The 23,588-nt window shown below is 40.8% G+C and overlaps 1 protein-coding gene and 2 pseudogenes across 1 annotated transcript in view; all 3 read right to left on the bottom strand.

Annotated features, from left to right (window-relative positions):
• LOC113187913 (UDP-glucuronosyltransferase 1A6) overlaps positions 1-6,630 on the bottom strand; it is a 112,623-nt gene extending 105,993 nt beyond the window's left edge. The window contains exon 1 of the mRNA XM_077791171.1: positions 5,776-6,630. Within this exon, the coding sequence (XP_077647297.1) occupies positions 5,776-6,630 (855 nt within the window). The remainder of the gene's footprint in view (positions 1-5,775) is intronic.
• Positions 6,631-12,621: 5,991 nt separating this feature from the next.
• Positions 12,622-14,619, bottom strand: LOC113199706 (UDP-glucuronosyltransferase 1A8 pseudogene; annotated as a pseudogene).
• A 6,973-nt stretch (positions 14,620-21,592) lies between these two features.
• Positions 21,593-22,516, bottom strand: LOC113199705 (UDP-glucuronosyltransferase 1A7 pseudogene; annotated as a pseudogene).
• Positions 22,517-23,588: the final 1,072 nt, after the last annotated feature.

The raw sequence follows: 23,588 nt of genomic DNA, 5'->3' as shown, positions 1-23,588 counted from the left end.
CCAATTCGTGTCTTCATTCATGTATTTTGGATGATGATGTCCATCACATTCCACCATCTTTACTAATGCCCTGCCCCTCCCTTTCCCTCCCACTCCTCTGCCCTATCTAGAGTTCTTCAATTCTTCCCATCCTCCCCCTCCCTACCCCACTGAGTCAGCCTCCTTATATCTGAGAAAACATCCAGAATTTGTTTTTTTGGGATTGGCTAACTTCATTTAGCATTATCTTCTGCAAAGTCATCCATTTACCCGCAAATGCCATGATTTCATTCTCTTATTACTGAGTAATATTCGTTTATGTATACATGCCATATATTTTAATCCATTCATCCACTGAAGGGCATCTACTTTGGCTCCACAGTTTAGCTATTGTGAATTGTGCTGCTATAGACATGGATGTGGCTGTGTCCCTGTAGTATGTTGTTTTTAAGTCTTTGGGGAATAAACCGAGGAGAGGGATAGCCGGGTCAAATAGTGGTTCCATTCCCAGTTTTCCAAGGAATCCCCATAGTGCTTTCCATATTGGCTGCAGTAATTTTCAGTCCCACCAGAAATGTAGGAATGTGCCTTTTTCACCACATACTTGCCAACACTTATTGTTGTTTGTCTTCATAATAGCTGCCATTCTGACTGGAGTGAGACGATATCTCACTCTGTTTTGATTTACATTTCTCTAATTGCTAGAGATGATGAAAATTTTTCATGTATTTGTTGATTGTCTATCCTCTTCTAAGAAGTGTCTGTTCAGGTCCTTGGCCCATTTGTTGATTGGATTATTTGGGTTTTTTGGTGCTTAGCTTTTTGAGTTCTTTATATACCCTAGAGATTAGTGATCTATCTCATGTGTGAGGGGTAAAAATTTGCTCCCAGGGTGTAGGCTCTCTGTTCACCTCACAGATTGTTTCTTTTGCTGGGAAGAAACCTTTTAGCTTGATTCCATCCCATTTATTGATTCTTGGTTTTAATTCTTGTGCTATAGGAGTCTCATTAAGAAAGTTGGGGGGCTGGGGATATGGTTCATGCAGTAGGACGCTCGCCTGGCATGCATGAGGCCCGGGTTCGATCCTCAGCACCACATACAAACAAAGGTGTTGTGTCCTAAAAAAAATAAATATTGAAAAAAATTCTCTCTCTCTTTCTCTCTCTCTCTCTCTCTCAAAAAAAAAAAAACAGTTGTGGCCTAATCACACATAATGAAGATAATGGCCTACTTTTTCTTCTATTAGACACAGAGTCTCTGGTTTAATTCCTAGGTCCGTGATGCACTTTGAGTTGAGTTTTGTGCAGTGGGAGAGATAGGGGTTTAATTTCATTTTGTTGCATATGGATTTCCAGTTTTCCCAGTACCATTTGTTGAAGAGGCTACCTTTTCTCCAATGCATGTTCTTGGCAACTTTGTCTAATATAAGATAATTATAGTTTTGTGGGGTAGTCTCTGTGTCCTCTATTCTGTACTAGTAAATGAATTCAGCAAAGTAGCAGGATATAAAATCAACACCCATCAATCAAAAGCATTTCTGTATATCAGTGACAAATCCTCAGAAAGGAAAATGAAGAAAAAGACTCCATTTACAATAACTTCAAAAAAATTAAGATAACTGGGAATCAAATTAATGAAAGAGGTAAAAGATCAATACAACAAAAACTACAGAACCCTAAAGAGAGAAATCAAAGAAGACCTTAGAAGAGGGAAAGATCTACCTTGCTCTTGGGTAGGCAAAATTAATATTATAAAAATGACCATACTACCAAAAGCACTATACAGATTTCATGCAATTCTGATCAAAAATCCAATGGCATTTCACTGTCATTTATTTTTAAAAAATCAATTTAAAAAACAGCTGAATATGTGTGGATTTATATCAAGATTCTCAATAGTATCCTGTTTGTGTTCAAGAGACAATTTTTGAGATTCCTGAGGAAATTTATTTATGCTCTGGAAACTAGAAAATATGCAATAATAATATTTTAATAATATATTTCAGTTTTTTCTACTACATGGAGTTTTAGGTTGTCATAAATTTCCTTTAAAAAATGACAGACTAAGTGGTTTTTAAAGAAAGAAGAAAAGCATACAAATGAATTATCAGAGCAAATAATATATTGCAAAAATACTGAAAATTATTTTACTTAAGAATGGATATAAGAGAGTTCATCACAATACAGTCTCTTCGTTGTGTATGCTTGAAAACTTCAGTAAAAAGTGGAAAAATATCATCTCAGCAAGAAGCTAGGGACTTACACATAAATAGCTATATTTAAAATTGGATTTTGGGAATAGAGCCAGAATATGAGAGAAATCAGGGAAGCCCAAACCTATTATTATGGTGTAACTGTATCCCAGCCCCAGTTCACCAGAGCTAAAAATGCCCTGAAAGTAAAGAGAAGGACCCCAGTCATCAATTCTAATGAAACTCACCAATGAATGCAAAAGACTAGAAGTGATTACTTTTTCCCATTGAAACTACTTTTAGTTCTCCTGAATGATGATCTATGAGCTCTCAAGTGTTCAATCACACCACTGCAATTCCTCTGAAGAGACTCTTGGATTTTGGGTTATAAGATGCCATCGTTAAAATTCCCTACGTGGCACTTGAACAAGGCACACAAACCCATGCCCTTGACACACACACAAACATATGTATACAATCACACATTCAATCACCAAGTCTTCCTTTTCACTAGACAGATGCAGTTCAGACTATGACCTCTCTCCTCCAGCAATACAAACACTGAATGCTTTCCTGAGAGACACCTACTCCTCTGAAACAAGGATGCAGAAACACACACATTTCATAGCTCTTTGGATGAAAATTTACACTTGTACATGTGCTGTACCCAGGATCTTAATCAAACGGCCCTCTGAAAATTTTGCTTTACGTTTATATTCATAAATTATACATAAATACATAATCTTCCAATATGTGAAAACTCGTGCACACACACATCTTCTATGCACATATAAAACCAAATATTTTATTTACTCTTTAAAACTATAAGTGTATTATATAAACCAAGCATATTAAAAACTCTGTGAAGTTCCATATGTTCCATATTTTATAGACATTTCTATTTGATGGTGATATGAAATCCTATGCAGCTCTGTATCAATAAGCCACTCTGGTGACACCATGAGCCATGTTAATCTCCGTGTTCATTCAGGAAATTGAGGCCCAATCTAGGGTGGAGGGCAGGGCATGCATAGGGCCTGGGTGCTGCTTGGCACTGTACTGATCTAGGACAAAGGGGAGAGAAGCTTTTAAATGGATCAGCTTTTTATGGTCCTGCTACATGCATCTCCTTGCTCGGTCTTACCAAGAGCAGGAAACCATGCCTGGCTTTGACTCACCTATAACTGTCGCCTCCCAGCCTTTCACAAGGAGCATTATATTGTATTTCTACCAGCTGGTCAAACAGACTCTTTTAAAAAAAAACCCTGCCAAATGCAGAAAGCTGTGTATGGTTTTCACACCCCTAACACTGTAGTCTCCCAGCCTTTAGAAGGAGAAATCTTTCATTATCCCACCAGGTGGCTGAAAGGATACTCTTACTAGATACCTGTGAATATATAAGAGAATGGAACTGTTACAAACTCTACTGAACATGCAACAGATGAAACATCCATAGTCCATCCCTAATAAAATCATATACTGAGATAACACAGCCTGCTCCACTATAATCTAGTTACAGTACACTTGCCAACACTATTGCTTTTGTATTCATCAAGACCTTTTCAGTTGCAAATAATTGAATCCCACTTTAAACTGCCTAAATCACAGTGTTTTTCAGGTATTGGGTCCAATAAATATACATGGTATTACACAGATAATAAATATTGGAACTGAAAGAGAAAAAATAGGAATAAGCTGGACATAAAGTTGCAAAAATGGTTCTTTAAAGTTCAGAAAATGAAAATTGCCTTTGCTCAAAAAATGTCTAAACAATTTTTAAGAAAAAAGATGTTATGTAAATGAAGTATCTGATAGATATTTTAAAAGACATATGCACAAGTAAAAAGAAATACATATTCTTGGGTGAAAAAAGAAAGAATAAACTTTTCAATCTTTCTCACATGAGTGAAAATATGTAATGTAATATTCACTGAAACGTCATAATTACTTTTATTTTTCAGACCTCAACAAAATGACTTTAAATTTTTTGAAAAAAGAACACGTTATGAGAATCACAAGATAAATTAGAAATATGAATAGGGACTATAGGCCTTGTCCTCCCAAGTATTCAAAGCTTCTTAATCAAAACACAGTACTGCAGCATAAAAGGAAAAATAAGGCAGTGGAATAAAACAGTTCTGAAGCATACACCAGCACATAGAAAATTACAATCATATGTATATAGTGTAATTAAAGTGACAGATAATGGAATTAGTATTAAAGTGAGTTCTGATAGTAGACTATTATTTGAGAGAATAAAAAATGCTCTTAACACTGGAGGAACAAAAAGCAACAAAACATAATCTGCAAATAATGTGTCCATGAGTCAGATTTGGAAAAACCTAAAAGGTTGAAGTAGAGAAAATTATTAGGAAGAGTTAATCAATTGGAAAAATATTCATAGCACATATAAAAGAGTTGTGCTATGTTCCTACTAACAAAGGGCCACATTCGTGGCACATGAATAGTCACACACACACTCACACACACACACACGCACACACACACACACAGAGTTCAGTGCAACAAATGAAGAACACATACTATGGAACAGAAAGCAAAAACCAAAGCTTGATTTTTCATTCATAAAATTAACAAAACTTAAAATTTATAACATCTGGAGCTGGAGAAGGTATGTAAAAGCTACAGCCCCCATACACTGCTGATCAAAGAGGAAGGGTTGCTTAAGACTCTGAAGATTAGTTAAGCATAACATGAGCACAGCAACTAACCAACAGCTCTACCACTAAGACGCTCCTAGGATACAAAGAAAACAGCAAAAGTAGGGAAACACAAGAGTGGAAGAGAATACTTCAGAATGGTTACTGAAGTCTTGTTCAAAGAGGCAAAAAGCAGAGAAAACCTTTAAATATCTATCACCATTGGTGGGTTCAAAAGAAAAAGGTCCTTAAAGCTTTCAATGCAATTAATAATGAACAAGTTAACTTTGTAAGTACTGGAGAACACGTCTACAATACATAGCCAAGTGAAAATGCAAGGTAAATAACTCATTTACAAAAAAAATAAATTAAAAAAAGAACTCATATACACTTCACTATTAGATATTATTGAATAAAATACGTATAAAGTTTGCATTACATAAATGCATACATATTCAATAACTTCAATAAAAAGAAAATATACATACAAAACTGCTAAGAATACTTGCCTGTAGAATTGGCAAAAAAATATAATAACAAAATGGTTCACATCCTAATAGGTTTCTCAGGGTTTTTCTGAAGCAGAAATAGAAAGAGAGCATAAAAATGACATGAATTGGGGCCTGGGGATACAGCTCAGTTGGTAGAGTGCTTGCTGAACATGCACAAGGCACTGAGTTCAATACTCAGCAACACCAAACACAAACAAACAAACAGATAAAAAAAATGATATGAATTCCATCACTGATATGCACATAAATGTCAAAGAAGCCAGCTTTATAGAATTTGCTATCCCACACTTAATGAATAGGCACCAAACAATTGTTAACCCAGGAAGAAATGCCAGATACAATGGATATTAAAGGAATCACAGCTCAGTAAGGGTTTTTTCTTAACGCCCAAAGCAAGGTTCTCCGCAGTGTGCTAAAGGAGACACAACATACCTTGGGTAGTGGCTTCCTCTGGTGGCAGTTGATTCCACCAATGAAGATCATGTTGGGCATCACAGGTCTGGGATAGTCCAAAACAAAGTCAGTTCTTAACAACCAAATGGATATTTGGCTGAAGAGATCACCTATTGTGACAGGTGTTGGGAGAATTTCAGAGGCAACTTCCAAGGCAGTTTGGAAAAAATAAGGGCAAAATAAATGCTCTTCCAAGTATATTAGATGATTCCTTATTCTCTCCATGAAACTCAAAACATCTGAGGACATCGAGAAAAATCTGGGAACATAAGACAGAGGACTGGGGCACTGTGCACCATCTTCAAGGTAATAGCAAAACACTCCCCTGGTTAAGACCACGGATGGAAGTGAAAAGTATTTGGCAACAACTAGGCCACACACATCAAAAGGATCCAAAAACACTGCATCAAAAGAGCTCTCCTGTAAGTATTCCACTAGCTTCTTGTCATTAAACAAATTCCTACACCGTGAAAAATTGATGTCAAAATGTGCTTTGGATGGACCCATTGCCAGACCATACATACTTTTTTCTGGAGTTTTCAATTGAGTGTCAGCAAAAATCTTGAATTCTCTGTCCAAGTCCTCCAGAGTGTAAGAAGTTGAATACGTCTTCACTGTAAAATTCAGTGACTGTCCCAGTTGCCAACTCACCTCTGGCATGACAGCAACCACCTCATTCCCTCTGTGGACGAGTTTCTCCACAACTGACCTCATGGTAAACCAGTGGCTGCCATCCATGGGCACCACCAGCAGCTTGCCTGCCTGGGCAGAGCCAGATGCCAGCAGCAGACACACACACAGAGGAAGGGCGGCAGGCAAAAGAGCAGGAGCCATGGGATAGCTGAGCCCCCAACAATCCAGCTGCTTGGACACAAAGCTCAAGTGATACAGTAGGCAGAAGAAGTTCAGGTACTTAGATACCAGAACAATTCATGTGGGTGTGCTCATCAATTTGTGAAAAGGTATTATGCCCGCTGTCAATCATTTACTCAGAGTAGACTTGATTAATGAATAACATCTGTTGAACTATACGACTTATATGTTCTCAAGGTTTATTATCTTTGCCTCCTAGGAGCATCATGCCCTGTACCACAATGTGACTTTAATGACAGAATTACTAGGCAATGGATTGGGACTTTGTCATCTGGAAGGATTAAAAGGCAAGCCTCAATAAACATTACATTTTAGAATTTGTTCAAAGTAAAACCCGGACCTTATCTTCCTAGCACCAGAGACTCTTTGCTCAGAATGAAATGGGAGATCCAGCTTCAAAGGAACTCCTGGAAGGGCCTCAGGCCTGACCTGCTCCCTGCCAGTGAATGTGGTTCACCACTGAATGTGCCATGGACACACACTGCTGCTGTCTCTCCAACTTTCCACAGGAGGCATGCTCCATTCCCAAACCTCTGAGGCCTCTGAAATGCCACAACAGGATTGAGAGCCCGCTACATTTGACCCTTTGTGGCCACCATCTATGGTACCTCGCTTTCTCTTGACTCCTCCAGAGCAGCAGGTCATCACCTAGTCAACGCTTGCCTCAGCATTATGGAGAAGGCCTCTGACTTCCCCTATGATTTCATGTCCCAACCAGGGATTTAGAGATCTGCTGTGCATCCATGACCCATGAGCCCTCCCTGAGGGATGTAAGTGCCTCTCTCCCACACTCTAGTGAGCATGCTTTGTGGACACAGGACACACAGTCTCCATGTTCCCACCCTCCTTCCACAGGACCCACACTGTGTCCAGCCACAGAAAAGTACACAGCAACAGTTTGTTCCACTGGACTCAACTACATTAGGCCGTTTTACATACCTTCACAGGTGAGCACAGTGCATTTCTCCAATAAGACCACAGGGAGAGTCGAGAGAGCGATTCCACTGCCAAACGAGGGGCATCACCCTTGTTAGGAACACACAGTGGTTCCTTCAAGACCCTAGATGTCACCAGATACTGGCTGAATCACTGCTTTGGCAACTGTCATGTTACATCATTGTCTTTAGAGAATCGGAAGGAGGAGAGTGACAACAGCAATGTGACGAATCTGGAGTCTCAGAACCCACCTCCACACAGAAAGCTCAGTGAACAATCATCCTCAGACCAGGACATCTTTTGACACTCCAACACTTGGGCATAAGCCTGAGGCCACCCAACCAGTCTGCAGAACTGAGTCACACTTGGCTTGGAAGGGGAGGAAGAAGGTCTCACTCTGACAACGCCAACCCTCCTCCTTCCCCAGACATCCACACCACCACACAGGATGCTTTCCCTGGAACATGGCTCCACAGAAGGAAAGGAGACATTCAGCCATCACCCAGCACCCTAGCATTCCATGATCCCTCCAGGACCCCACTCCACTATACCTCAAAGGCAACCCTGGTGGAAATGGCAGTGAGGAGGCGGTGATCATGGTGACCAGCGTGTGCACCTTGCTGGACCTTCAGTGTTGCTGTCAGCTAAGATGCTTGAACACAGATACAGGCGAACCTCAGACCAGCAGAGCTGGTTGCCATAAAAAGCCCAAGGGGAAGTTCAACCTAGCTTCGGTCCTAGATGGTTTCTTTCCTGCCCAGCTCAATGCCCACCACATTCACCTCACCAACACAGGGATGGTCCCACTTTCTGGATTCCAAATTGTCAAAGGGATTACAAAGCCTTCAATTAGAAAGTCAAACAGTATCTCTAATCAGCAAAAAATCAGGACCAATGACAGTCCTTTCCTGGAGAGATTCCCATCTCTGTGCATTTAAGACAAGTGTGGATTTAGGCCTGCTACACCTCCAATATTCATCCAGCCACAAGGTACCCAAGGCTCCACTCTCAAACAGAAGCATTCCTGAATTGTGTATGAGCATAGCCTCAGGTCATACCTTTCCTATGAAAGGACTCTGAATAACCTCAGAACCCAGCCTGCACCCTCTGCCCAACAGCAGACCCCAAAGACTAGAATGGCCACCCGGGTTATATATCATATAATCCTCCTCTCCAGAAGCCACTGCAATCTCAGCCAGAAACCCCACTTGGTAGCACAGTCCAGATAATTGCTTCAAAAGAGTGGAGATCAGCAAAGACCACCCCTGCTGTCAGAACAAAGGCATGTGGCTCACATGACTGAAGAGTGATCAACAGGCCTGCCCGCCTATTGTGGTAACTAGCTCATCCTCTAGAGTCACAGCATAGAGAGCCAGAATAACATGACCACAGCCATCTTCATTCATAACCTGGCCTGATGAATAAACCTAGCCAGTCCCTGGACAGTTACACTGCATACCACAGAAAAACAAAACCACTATGGTGTCACTGGAGTGGGTCATGGAAGACCATAACATTGCCAGAGCCAGGAACGTGCCTGGCATCTTTCATTCTAGCTCAATAAAACCTAATGCATTCTTGCTTGGGTGAAAGCCACCTTGGTTGTGACCACTGTATAAGTCCACTCCCTGGGAATGAAGTTGCAGGGATCTACTGGTCATTGCTTCCCTTGACCAAGAATTTGTCCAAAATTCACCATTTTTCCTCAAATCTTCAATTCTAATTTTCTATGAAACTTGTTGGACTCTTGATATCTTCCATTTATGGCTGAGATTTCTTTTCTTTTTTAAGAATTTTTAAAAAATTTAGTTGTAGTTGGACACAATACATTTTTTATTTTTATGTGGTGCTGAGGATCAAACTAAGTGCCTTGCACATGCTAGGCGAGTGCTCTACTGTTGAGCCACAGCCCCAAACCCATGGCTAATAGTTCTTTATGTAGGATACCCCTAGAACACCCAGGATAGACTAATAAGTAAATGAAGAGCTATGCCTCAAGAGAACCAGTGAAGGTCAGAGCAGGCAGTTGTACCCTGAAATGCACACACACCAATGGGAAATAAAAAATATTTAAGTAAATGAATCATGATCACTCCCAAAAAACTAATAAGGTTGCAATCATTGATACTAAGGAAATAAAACACTAGATCATGGCTGAAAAAGAATTCAGAATAATGTTCAGAAAAGTCAGCGAACTACAAAGACACATGGGTAGAACTTTTCAGAAAATTTGGGAAACACATAAATAAAATAAGAAGTAGAAAAAATTTAACGTTTAAAAAAAAACAGAATTCCAACAAGATGTCCTACACAATGAAAACTAAGAGAAAGTAGAGATAGCTATAAGTTTATCAAGCAAAATTGACTTTAAGCGAATAATTGTACAGCAGACTCAAGATGGCCGAACAGTGAGACCAGCACTAGTTTGCTCCTCTACAGAAGTGCAATTAACAGACACCCCTCTGCATGGAGGAATTAGAGGTCTTCTATGATGCCAGACTCTTGATATCACCATTATTGCCAGAGAGACTTGACACCATGTTCCCAAACACAGCTAACAAGGATACAGGAACATACATACAAAATCCCACTATCATCAATGTTTCCTTCTCACAAAATCAATGCTGTTAAGATTATGACACCTATTCTTCAGCAATACAAATATTGAATCTTTTCCCAAGGGACATCTGCCAATTTTAAACACACACTCCATAGCTCTATGGATGAAAATTTTTACACTTATACCTGTGCTCTACCCAGGCTCTTAACCAAAGGGCCCTCTGTGATCTTAATTCTTCTTTGAGAATTGTGCTTACTGTATGTTTATATTTATAAATGTATATAGTCGTCCAATCTATTAAAGTTTGAATCCATATATATCCTTTAATATATATATGCATATATATATAAAAAATCAAATAATTTTTTTTAAAAATATGAATGTTATATAAAAAACCAAACCTATTTGAAATTGTATATGGATCAATGTTATATAGGCATTCCGAAACGAAGGTGACAGAAAATCATATTTAGATTCTGACTCCTAAAACCCACTAGGTGAGCCGCCCTGACCTCAATGTGGGTTCAGGAAAGTGCAGGGCCTCACCCCAGGGCAGAGGGCAAAAGCACAGGCAGGGCCTCCTGGTGATTGGCACAGTGATGATAGAGAGTAAAAGGCAGAAAAGCCTGTTGAATGACTCAGCTTTTTAAGATCCTGCAACATGTATCTCCTTGCTTGGTCTCCCCGAGAGCAGAAAGATATACCTAGCTTTAACATGCCTGAAGGCACAGTCCCCCAGGCTTTTAGAATGAGCATGAGGTCATGTTTCCACAGGTGAAGAGAAGAACCTCTCCAACACCTGGCAGCCTGGGAGAGAATAGGATTATGCCTCAGAGTATACTGATCAGGCCAGAAGACAGAGCTACAGGTAAAAATGTATAGTCCATCCCTAAGATGCTGAGATAATGTATGAATTGTTCCTCACGAATTTAGCCACCATGCATTTTCCAAGAACATTAGTTTTGTATTTGTCAAGATTATATCAGTTGCAAGTGACTACATACAATTTTAACTTGCCTGGACCAATAATGTACTCATGTGTTTCAGTAAAGCAAATGGTGAAAATACCAGCAGGGGGAATGATTTGCAGATGCTGTTCCATACCAAATCAATCTTACAAACTAAGAAAAAATATACGAATATAACTAAATATTAAGTAAATGCACAAAACTGCCCTTTAATTACCAATAAGCAGTTCAAAATAAATAAAAATAGCACTGTGCACAAATAATAAAATGCCTAGAAATATACGTTAAAAACAAGATAAAATGGTTATGCAAATAAAATGAAATTTTTTTACTGATGGACATTTAAAATATCTATACAGTAATGCAAGGATACCAGGAGGAGGAAGGGAGGGAGGGAGAGGAAACGAACTGGGGAATTAAATGAACAAATTATGTTTTGAGCATGTATGACTATGTAACAATAAAGCCCACTGTTCTATATAGTTATAATATAACATTTTAAAGTCACCTCGAAAATAAATTCAAAGTAGGCAGATTCTAATATAAGCCAATCCAATGAAACAATTTTGTGTTACCAGATACATATTCTTCCAGATGATTGGACAATGCTGATTAGTGAAAGTAATTAAATACTAACACCTAATTGTATCTCAAAACAAAAAAACCTCTGAAATGAGTAAAAAGGATACATCTTCCTGAAAAGCAAGAAAAAAAAGTGCCAATGTTCTCAAATTAATGAAAACATTTAATTTAGCCTTAACACAAATAGTTTGTTTTTATTTTTTGGACCTTGACAAAACAACTTAACCTTTTATGAAGCAGCATACATAAGGACAATCACCTAGGAAATTTAGAAACACAGAGAGTGAGCCACACTTATTTGAGTTTACCACAGAGCAACTTACTGAGAACACAGTAGTGCCGAATAAGCAGATAGGTCAGTGGAAAAAAACTGACAGTGCCAATAAAAATGCAAAGAGCATGGAAAATATATACATAGATAGATATATAGAGATATAGATATAGATATAGATACACACACACATACATATATGCAGTTCAGTGCAATGGATGAAGAATGGAATAAGGATCAAAAGGAGTTGGGACATCAGGCTATCAGTTGACAAAACTAATAAAATTAGATGTTTGCACTGTGGATTTAAAGGCAAAAAGAAAAAAATAGCAATACTGGAAGAATTGAAAAATTAAAACATGATGTGGAAAAATGGTTCTACATTTCAGGTCAGGAAAGACATAAACGAGTTGGGATCCAGATCTCTTAAAGAAAACCTTTACAATTTAACTCCCCAAAATTGAAAATCCTCCATGGCAAAGATGAAGAACAGCTCCTGAAAATTTACTCATAGCACATATTTTAAAGTGGGATTAATGTTCACATAGAAGATTTAAAAAACTAGTTGTAAGAAGACAGACACATTAAAAATGACCAACAAATGTGAGCATGTAATTATGAAGAAATGCAAATGCTCAACATATCTGTGGAAAGAGGAAGCAAAAACCAAAGCAGTTACACTCAATGTTTTGCCCAGAAATTTGATAAAACTTAAAAGTTGCAATATCTAAAGCTGGAGAAGGCATGTAAAGCAACAGCTCTCATACACTGCTGATCAAAGAGGGGAGTTCCTTAGGACTCGAAAGTTATTTAAACATAACATGAGATAGCATCTAACCAGCAGCTCTACTCCTAGGATGTTCCTCGGATATAAGGAAAACAGCAAGAATAGGGAAACACAGGAGCTGGCAGAAAATATTCTAGAAGAGTTGAAAAAATAAAACATGATATGGAAGAAAAAATAAAGGAATGTGTTTTACACATTTACAATGTGGTTTACAGTCTTGTTCAAAAATGTGGAAAAAGTTTAAATATCTATCACTATTGGTTGATTCAAAAGAAAAACTGTTTAAAGCTTTCAATGCAATTACTAAATGAACACATTATAAGTATTAGATTGTGAGCATGACTACAATACATTCCCAAGTGAAATACAAAGTAAAGAACTCATGTACACTTTATTATTAGATATACTTATTTATATTTTAAAACCTTTATTTTTATTTATCCATTTTTATGTTATGCTTAGGATTGAACACAGCACCTCGCACGTGCTAGGCGAGTACTCTACTTAGGATCTAACACAGCATCTTGCACATGCTAGGAGAGCACTCGACTGCTGAGCCACAACCGAAGCTCCATTATTAGATATTACTTAGTAAAATATGTGTAAGGTATGCTTTACATACATGAATACATATAAAATAATTTCAAAAAAAAGAAAAGCATGCATAAAAAACTGCTCAGAACACTTTCCTATACAATTGGCAAAAAGGAATATCTTGCAGGTGTTTCTTGGGGTTTTTCTGTGGAAGATTTAGAGATTAAGCTGAGAAATGACACAAATCCCATTACTGATATGCACATAAATATCAATGAGGCCAGCTTTATAAAACTTGCTAACCCACAGTTAATGAATAGAAACAAAACATTTGTTAACCCAGGAAAAAATTCCAAATACAATGGATATTAATAAAGAATCACAGCTCAGGAAGGAATCTTTCTTAACACCCAAGGCCAGGTTCCCTCCGTGTGCTAAGGGAGACACACGTACCTTGGCCAGTGGCTTCCCCTGGTGACAGTTGATTCCACCAATGAAGATCATGTTGGGCATCACAGGTCTGGGATAGTCTAAAACAAAGTCAGTACGCAGCAACCAAATGGTTACTTGGCTGAAGAGATCATAATGGTGTGACAGGGGCTTGGAGAAAATCAGAGGCGATTTCCAAGGTGGTTTTCAAAAAATATGAGCAAAATAAACGCTCCCCCAAGTGGTTTATAAGGCTCTCTACTCTCTCCTTGAAAGTCATGGCATCTGAGTACACAAAATAAAGTCTGGGAATGTAGGACAGAGGACTGGGGCACTGAGCACCTCCTTCATGGTAATGGCAGAACACTCCCCTGGTGAAGACCACAGATGGGAGTGAAAATACTTGGCAATAATTAGACCACACTCGCATATCAAAAGCATCCATAAACACTGCATCAAAAGAGCTCTCCTGTAAGTATTCTACTAACTTCTTGTCATTAAACAAACTCCTACAATGGGTAAAATGTAGTTCAAAAAAACCATTGGATGAACCAAATAATGTAGACAATAAACATTTGTCCGGATTTTTCATTTGAGTCTCAGCGAAAACTTTGAACACATGTTGCAACTCCTCCATAGTGTAAGAAGTTAAATAAGTCTTCATGGTAAAATTCAATGACTGTCCCAGTTGCCAACTCACCCTTGGCATGACAGCAACCACCTCATGTCTTCTGTGGAGTAGTGTCTCCACAACTGACCACATGGTAAACCAGTGGATGCCATCCATGGGCACCACTAGCAGCTTGCCTGCCTGGGCAGAGCCAGATGCCAGCAGCAGACACAAACACAGAGGAAGGGTGGCAGGCAAAAGTCCAGGAGCCATGGAATAGCTGAGCTCCCGCAATTCAGCAGCTTGGACACAAATCTCAAAACCACAACAGGCAGAAGTACAAGCATTTTATGTACAGCAGTAATCCTGCATTCATCAATTCGTAAAGATATTTATACACTGCCAATGATTTACTCAGATAAGCAATGATTGATGAGTGACCAATGTCGACATACCTGATGGGTATCATTTCCAGGGAAGAATAGCTTATCATAATGTCAGGAGAGAATCACACCTTATACAGCAATGTGAGAATAGAAACACGATATAGAGCAATGACTTTGGACTTTACAACTCAAAAAGATGAAAGGAAAGTAAATATGAATAGAGGCCAAATTGGGGTATTTTTTCCAGAAGCAAAATTTGGTTTTATCTTCAGATTGCCAAAGGCTCTTTTCTCAGAAAGATATTGGCTACCCAGCTTCAAAGGAAACACTGAAGGTCCTCAGTCCTCCTCAGTGGCAGGAGCTTTATTCACAAACAACACTGCCCTGGATCAACCTTTCTACACTTCCTGCTCTGTTTAACCCAGGTTTCCTGATCCATTTCCAAAACTTCTGAGGCCTCTAAAATGGTACAGTAGAATTCAGAGCACCATGGACCATGCCAGGGATTTTTTTTATGGTTATGCTCAGGTGTGAGTATACAATTAACATTAGGTTTACCCTTTGAGTTTGCATACATATATTTGTGTAAATGAGTATACACACATAAACACACACACACACACACACACACACACACACGCACACACACTTATATATTTGCCAATATGTAGTGTTAGATTTAGGGTATGGGTTAGAATTATAATAGCGTTTTTCTTATTTTTTTTTTTAAATTATATGTGGCAGAGGAACATATTTAGACAATCATACATGCATGGAGTATAACTTCATTCCTGTGGTTGTACATGATGTGGAGCACACTGGTCATGTATTCATATATGAACATAGGAAAGTTACTTCTGATTCATTCTACTGTCTTTTCGATTCCCATTCTCATCCCCATTCCAGAGATTTGATCCTCTGTGGCTACCATCTATGGTAGCTCACTTTCCCTTGACACCTCCAGAGCAGTAGGTCATCACCTACTCAGTGCTGGCCTCACCATTATGCTGATGCCTCTGGCTTTCTGAATGATTTCATGTATGGCCAGAGATTCAGACCTCTGCCATGGGCCCACGACCCATGGCCCTCCCTCAGGGATCAGTGTGCTCGTGTCCCACACTCCACTGAGCACTCCTGTCGCACAGGACAGACATTCTTCATGTTCTCACCCTCCTCCCACAGGACCCACACCATGCCCTGCACAGAGAAAGAACACAAGCACAGTTAGTTGTACTGGACTCAACTGCACTGGGTAAAGAACATTCTATGGAAGGCCTTTGATGTCCTCCCATATAAAGAAAGCAAGCGCAGGCTCCATTTTCTTCTTTTTAGTGTGGAAGCTCCATCCATGTGATCGGCTAGCCCATCCTGCCCCAATTTTTAAAAATATTTCCTGTATTCTGTTGGGTTTTTTCATCACTCTATTTTCCTTAGCATATAGTACTCAGCCAGCCCATTCCACCGAAGGTAACCCCATTACCACCACCGGCGCACCACGTGGGCAGGGAAGAACTAAATATACAGCTGAAAGGTTTGATGCTGTTGCTGTCTCTGTGCCCAGAGACACACAGGTAACACAGCTGAGGTTTGAGTATCCACTATGCCTCCCAATACCTGCTGTAATCCAGAGCTAGAAGGCCCAGCAAGAAATCCCTCCATCTCAAATACCTTAAAAAAGAATAACTTCAGATTCCTTAATGCTAGTTTTTTTCTCATTTCACTAGTATTATCATCTGTTTTGATTTGATAGCACTCCCCTCACTATTTGATATTGCACTCCATAGTTCAAGTTTATGCATGCTTTTCTTTAATGTAATGTGCTACTTGGAAGTCTGTGTCATGCTCTCAGCATACACTGAAGATGAGAGAAGCTAATGAGCAGAAACACCAGCAATCTGCACATAAGCCTCTGATGCCAGGGTTCAGAGAGCTGCAGACAGGTAAGCACTAAGGCAAGGGGAGACTCCACCTGGGCTACCTGTTACCAAAGTATCACAGGAAAGAAAACAATTGAGGTGCTCCCTGGAAGGATCCTCAAGGTCTACCACATGTTTCTTCACCCATCTTAGAGACTGGACGGCTGTCACGAGCCACCCATGGGATGTGTGTGTGGAATATTGTGCAAAGTAGACAAATGAGGGGATAGGTCTGGGAACTCCCTGTCAGGGACTGATCACGTGATGCAGGTGAGCCTCCTCCTCTAGCTCCGCCTAAGACCCTGAACAGCACCTGAGATGGGTGTGACTTCCCAGATGTCAATCAGTCTGCTGACCACAAGACATCACAAAGAAAGACTCCATCCTGGAAACCTTATTCCTGCCTCTGATGTCCCCACTATGAAATAAAGGGAGTGAGCTCAGGCTCTCTTCCCAGCACTTTTTCCAGCATGAAGCTGACCCTAAAGGTCAAAAACCCTCCCCACCCCTGATTTGAAAATCATCTCTGTGTTGTGTGGTTTTTGCTGTTGCTTTTTCAGCTTAACGTTGCAGCCACCCACTTAAACCAGGTTGCGTGGGTCGAGGACTAGAGACGGCCAAAGTGACGATGTTTACTATGAGTAAGAGGTAAAGCAGGCTCCACAGGGGGATGTGGAAGAGCTGGTCTCCCCCTAAACAGACTGCATACAGAAGGTGCTCTGGGCTAGAGCTGGAATGCCCCCCAGGCCCATGTGTTTGAGGACTGGTCCCTAGTGTGGCACCACTTCAGGTGGGGGAAACTTCAAGAGTGGGGCCTACTGGGAGGTCTTTGTGTCCTGGAGGATATGCCCTTGACAGGACAGTTGGGCCCCAGCCTTCCCTGCCTTTCCTTCATGGCCCAGTGGCCACCAGGTGGACAGCTCTGTACCACCACATGCTCCCCACAGAATGGCCTTCCTCACCACAGGCCCAGAAGCAACGGAGCCACCCCATCGAGACTCGGCGCCCACATCTAACCTTTCCTACACTGATCGTCTCAGGGTCCTGCTACCTTGAAGGAAGCCTAGCAAGGAAAGTCTGGCCCTGGGAGACAACTCCCCTCTGCCCTGCTTTTGCAGGCTGGAGGCCTCCACAGAGCTGGGAGTACAGGAGACTTGGCTGCAGGCCACTGAGGTGACAGAAGCACTGTGCCTCAGGGACACCGTTAGTGTGATGACCCGCCCCCTCCTGATGAGGGAAGAAGTGGTGAAACCTGACTGTTGGGCCACCCGGGGTCCGTTTCTCTCCCTTCTGGCAACATCTCCAGGACAAGATGACTCTGTTTCCTGGGGTGCTGTCTACGTGGGAGGAACTCGTCACCACTTAGAGCAAAAGGTGGAAGAGTGATGACTCCCTGAAGGCTGGTTGTCACTGAGCTTCCTGATGATGATGGCCAGCTTTAGTGGCTCCTGTGACAATGACCAGGTGTCCCCCTGCTGAGAACTAAAGGGTGCCCTGTGACTCAGGACTTCTAATGTCTGTGGAAATCTGGGAACATTTCAGGACAACCACTGTGAGTTGTCACATATGTGCAGGGGAGACTCGACACCATGTTCCCAAACAGAGTAACAAGGAAAACACACCCTGATGCTGGGCTTAGTCCTGGTGTCTGCTAGTCACTCAGGACATGTGCCAGGGTAGCCACGATTTAACCAGGGACTCTCGTCATGTTTATTCCTCACTAGACCTCGGTCACACAAACCCTCTGCTTGGGTCTAAAATGGTGCCACTCCAGGCCAGCTGTCCATCTCACAGTGCTGGCTCAGTGCTCTGCCCACCCACAGGTACCGGGGCAAACGCTGCAACTCTAGACACTCTCACAAAAATTGCTGCTGCCTTGGGACCCAGCCCCTCCTAAGGGGTCTTGCTTTTTATTTTTTATGTCTTTGCTATATTCCAATTTCTAGAAGTCCTCTTACCTTTCATAAAATTAAGCATCCATATTTCTTGCATTTTTCCTACTGTTCCTTCATTTCAAATCTTGAGAAGCACTGATGCTAACAATTTAATTTCATGATGCTCTTTGTATAGGACGTGCTAACAGACAAGATGCTGTGCATAGCTACAGTCCCTTCAAGGGTCAAATGTCCAAATCATCATCTAAATTACCCAGTGGCAAAAGTTAACTCAAAATGGATCAAGGAGCTTGATATCAAATCAGAGACACGGCGTCTGATAGAAGAAAAAGTTGGCTACGATCTACATACTGTGGGGTCGGGCTCCAAATTCCTCAATAGGACACCCATAGCACAAGAGTTAATAACTAGAATCAACAAATGGGACTTACTTAAACTGAAAAGTTTTTTCTCAGCAAGAGAAACAATAAGAGAGGTAAATAGGGAGCCTACATCCTGGGAACAAATCTTTACTCCACACACTTCAGATAGAGCCCTAATATCCAGAGTATACAAAGAACTCAAAAAAATTAGATAATAAGATAACAAATAACCCAATCAACAAATGGGCCAAGGACCTGAACAGACACTTCTCAGAGGAGGACATACAATCAATCAACAAGTACATGAAAAAATGCTCACCATCTCTAGCAGTCAGAGAAATGCAAATCAAAACCACCCTAAGATACCATCTCACTCCAGTAAAATTGGCAGCCATTATGAAGTCAAACAACAAGTTCTGGCAAGGATGTGGGGAAAAGGGTACACTTGTTCATTGTTGGTGGGACTGCAAATTGGTGCAGCCAATGTAGAAAGCAGTATGGAGATTTCTTGGAAAGCTGGGAATGGAACCACCATTTGACCCAGCTATTCCCCTTCTCGGTCTATTCCCTAAAGACCTAAAAAGAGAATGCTACAGGGATACTGCTACATTGATGTTCATAGCAGCACAATTCACAATAGCAAGACTGTGGAACCAACCTAGATGCACTTCAATAGACGAATGGATAAAAAAAAAATGTGGCATTTATACACAATGGAGTATTACTCTGCATTAAAAAATGACAAAATCATAGAATTTGGAGGGAAATGGATGGCATTAGAGCAGATTATGCTAAGTGAAGCTAGCCAATCCCTAAAAAACAAGTGCCAAATGTCTTCTTTGATATAAGGAGAGCAAAGAAGAACAGAGTAGGGACGAAGAGCATGAGAAGAAGATTTACATTAAACAGGGATGAGAGGTGGGAAGGAAAGGGAGAGAGAAGGGAAATTGCATGGAAATGGAAGGAGACCCTCAGGGTTATACAAAATTACATACAAGAGGAAGTGAGGGGAAAGGGAAAAATAATACAAGGGGGAGAAATGCATTACAGTAGAGGGGATAGAGAGAGAAGAGGGGAAAGGAGGGGAGGGGAGGGGGGATAGTAGAGGATAGGAAAGGCAGTGGAATACAACAGACACTAGTATGGCAATATGTAAATCAATGGAAGTGTAACTGATGTGATTCTGCAATCTTATACGGGGTAAAAATGGGAGTTCATAACCCACTTGAATCAAAGTGTGAAATATGATATATCAAGAACTATGTAATGTTTTGAACAACCAACAATAAAAATTTAAAAAATTTTAAAAAAAGACAGATAGCCATATTAAAAATGGCTAACAAATGTGAATAGTAAAATCCCATGAAATGCAAATGCCCAACATACTGTGGAAACAGAAAGCAAAAACCAAAGCTTGATATTCTGTTCATAAAATTAACAAAACTTAAAATTTATAACATCTGGAGCTGGAGAAGGTATGTAAAAGCTACAGCTCCCATACACTGCTGATCAAAGAGGAAGGGTTGCTCAAGACTTTGAAGATTTAAGCATAACATGAGCATAGCAACTAACCAACAGCTCTACTCCTAACACGCTCCTAGGATACAAAGAAAAGGACAAAAGTAGGGAAACACAATAGTGGAAGAGAATACTTCAGAATGGTTACTGCAGTCTTGTTCAAAGAGGCAAAAAGCAGAAAAAAACTTTAAATATCTATCACCATTGGTGGGTTCAAAAGAAAATGGTCCTTAAAGCTTTCAATGCAATTACTAAATGAACAAGTCAACTTTATAGGTACTGAATGGTGAACATGACTACAATACCTTGCCAAGTGAAAATGCAAAGTAAAGAACTCATGTACAAAAAAATAAATTAAAAAAGAACTCATGTACACTTCACTATTAGATATTATTGAATAAAATAGGTATAAAGTTTGCATAGATATATGCATACATATTCAATAACTTCAATAAAAAGAAAACATGCATACAAAACTGCTAAGAATACTTGCCTGTAGGATTGGCAAAAAATATAATAATAAAATGTTTCACATCCTAATATGTTTCTCAGGGTTTTTCTGAAGCAGTAATAGAAAGAGAGCATAAAAATGACATGAATTGGTGTTAGAGTCTCTAAACAAGTCAGGATGGCGCCTGGCAAAAGTTAGAGTCTATAAACAAGCTGGGATGGCGCCTGGCATTTTGCCAGGGGAAGTGGTTTGTGAGGTGGTGCCAGTGAGCCATTAAGTGTGGAGATTCCTTATTGGTTGACTGCTGTTCTAGTTTATGTTAATTAGGATAACCTGTGTGGAATGTATAAATACCCTTCCTGTCCTACAATAAACGGCTCCTACTCCTGCTGTATCAATGTACACAAGTTGCTCATCACCCCCCCCGACTATTTTGCTGCAGCCGGACTGCAGCAAATTGGGGCCTGGGAATACAGCTCAGTTGGTAGAGTGCTTACTGAACATGCACAAGGCACTGAGTTCAATCCCCAGCAACACCAAAAACAAACAAGCAAACAGATAAAAAAGAAATGACATGAATTCCATCACTGATATGCACATAAATATCAATGAGGCCAGCTTTATAGAATTTGCTAACCCACACTTAATGAATAGGCACCAAACAATTGTTAGCCCAGGAAGAAATGCCAGATACAATGGATATTAAAGGAATCACAGCTCAGTAAGGGTTCTTTCTTAACACCCAAAGCCAGGTTTTCCGCAGTGTGCTAAAGGAGACACAACATACCTTGGGTAGTGGCTTCCTCTGGTGGCAGTTGATTCCACCAATGAAGATCATGTTGGGCATCACAGGTCTGGGATATTCGAAAACAAAGTCAGTTCTTAACAACCAAATAGATATTTGGCTGAAGAGATCACCTATTGTGACAGGTGTTGAGAGAATTTCAGAAGCAATTTCCAGAGCAGTTTGGAAAATATAAGGGCAAAATAAATACTCTTCCAAGTAGTTCAGGTGGTTCCTTACTCTCTCCATGAAACTCAAAGCATCTGAGGACATCAAGAAAACTCTGGGAACATAAGACAGAGGACTGGGACACTGTGCACCATCTTCAAGGTGATGGCAAAACACTACCCTGGTGAAGACCACGGATGGAAGTGAAAAGTACTTGGCAACAACTAGGCCACACACATCAAAAGGATCCAAAAACACTGCATCAAAAGAGCTCTCCTGTAAGTATTCCACTAGCTTCTTGTCATTAAACAAACTCCTACACCGTGAAAAAGTGATGTCAAAAAATGCTTTGGATGAACCCGTTACTGTACTATACATACTTTGTTCTGGAGTTTTCCATTGAGTGTCAACAAAAATCTTGAATTCTCTGTCCAAGTCCTCCAGAGTGTAAGAAGTTGAATACGTCTTCACTGTAAAATTCAGTGACTGTCCCAGTTGCCAACTCACCTCTGGCATGACAGCAACCACGTCATGTCCTCTGTGAACTATTTCCTCCACAACTGACCGCATGGTAAACCAGTGGCTGCCATCCATGGGCACCACCAGCAGCTTGCCTGCCTGGGCAGAGCCAGATGCCAGCAGCAGACACACACACAGAGGAAGGGCGGCAGGCAAAAGAGCAGGAGCCATGGGATAGCTGAGCCCCCAAGAATCCAGCTGCTTGGACACAGAGCTCAAGGGATACAGTAGGCAGAAGAAGTTCAGGTACTTAGATACCAGAACAATTCATGTGGGTGTGCTCATCAATTTGTGAAAATGTATTATGCCGGCGGTCAATCATTTACTCAGAGGAGCCTTGATTAATGAATAATATCTGCTGACCTATGTGACTTATGTGTTCTCCAGGTTTAGAATAGCTTATAATCTTTGCCTCCTAGAAACATATGCCCTGTATCACAATGGGACTTTAATAACAGAATTACTAGGCAATGGAGTGGGACTTTGTCATCTGGAAGGATTAAAAGGCAAGCCTCAATAAACATTACATTTTAGAATTTGTTCAAAGTAAAACCCGGACCTTATCTTCCTAGCACCAGAGACTCTTTGCTCAGAATGAAATGGGAGATCCAGCTTCAAAGGAACTCCTGGAAGGGCCTCAGGCCTGACCTGCTCCCTGCCAGTGAATGTGGTTCACCACTGAATGTGCCATGGACACACACTGCTGCTGTCTCTCCAACTTTCCACAGGAGGCATGCTCCATTCCCAAACCTCTGAGGCCTCTGAAATGCCACAACAGGATTGAGAGCCCGCTACATTTGACCCTTTGTGGCCACCATCTATGGTACCTCGCTTTCTCTTGACTCCTCCAGAGCAGCAGGTCATCACCTAGTCAACGCTTGCCTCAGCATTATGGAGAAGGCCTCTGACTTCCCCTATGATTTCATGTCCCAACCAGGGATTTAGAGATCTGCTGTGCATCCATGACCCATGAGCCCTCCCTGAGGGATGTAAGTGCCTCTCTCCCACACTCTAGTGAGCATGCTTTGTGGACACAGGACACACAGTCTCCATGTTCCCACCCTCCTTCCACAGGACCCACACTGTGTCCAGCCACAGAAAAGTACACAGCAACAGTTTGTTCCACTGGACTCAACTACATTAGGCCGTTTTACATACCTTCACAGGTGAGCACAGTGCATTTCTCCAATAAGACCACAGGGAGAGTCGAGAGAGCGATTCCACTGCCAAACGAGGGGCATCA

The sequence above is a fragment of the Urocitellus parryii genome, chromosome 1, assembly GCF_045843805.1.
Source record: "Urocitellus parryii isolate mUroPar1 chromosome 1, mUroPar1.hap1, whole genome shotgun sequence".
Lineage (NCBI taxonomy): Eukaryota > Metazoa > Chordata > Mammalia > Rodentia > Sciuridae > Urocitellus > Urocitellus parryii.
The sequence above is the reverse complement of the archived record's forward strand: the minus strand, read 5'-3'. Positions and strand labels throughout refer to the sequence as shown.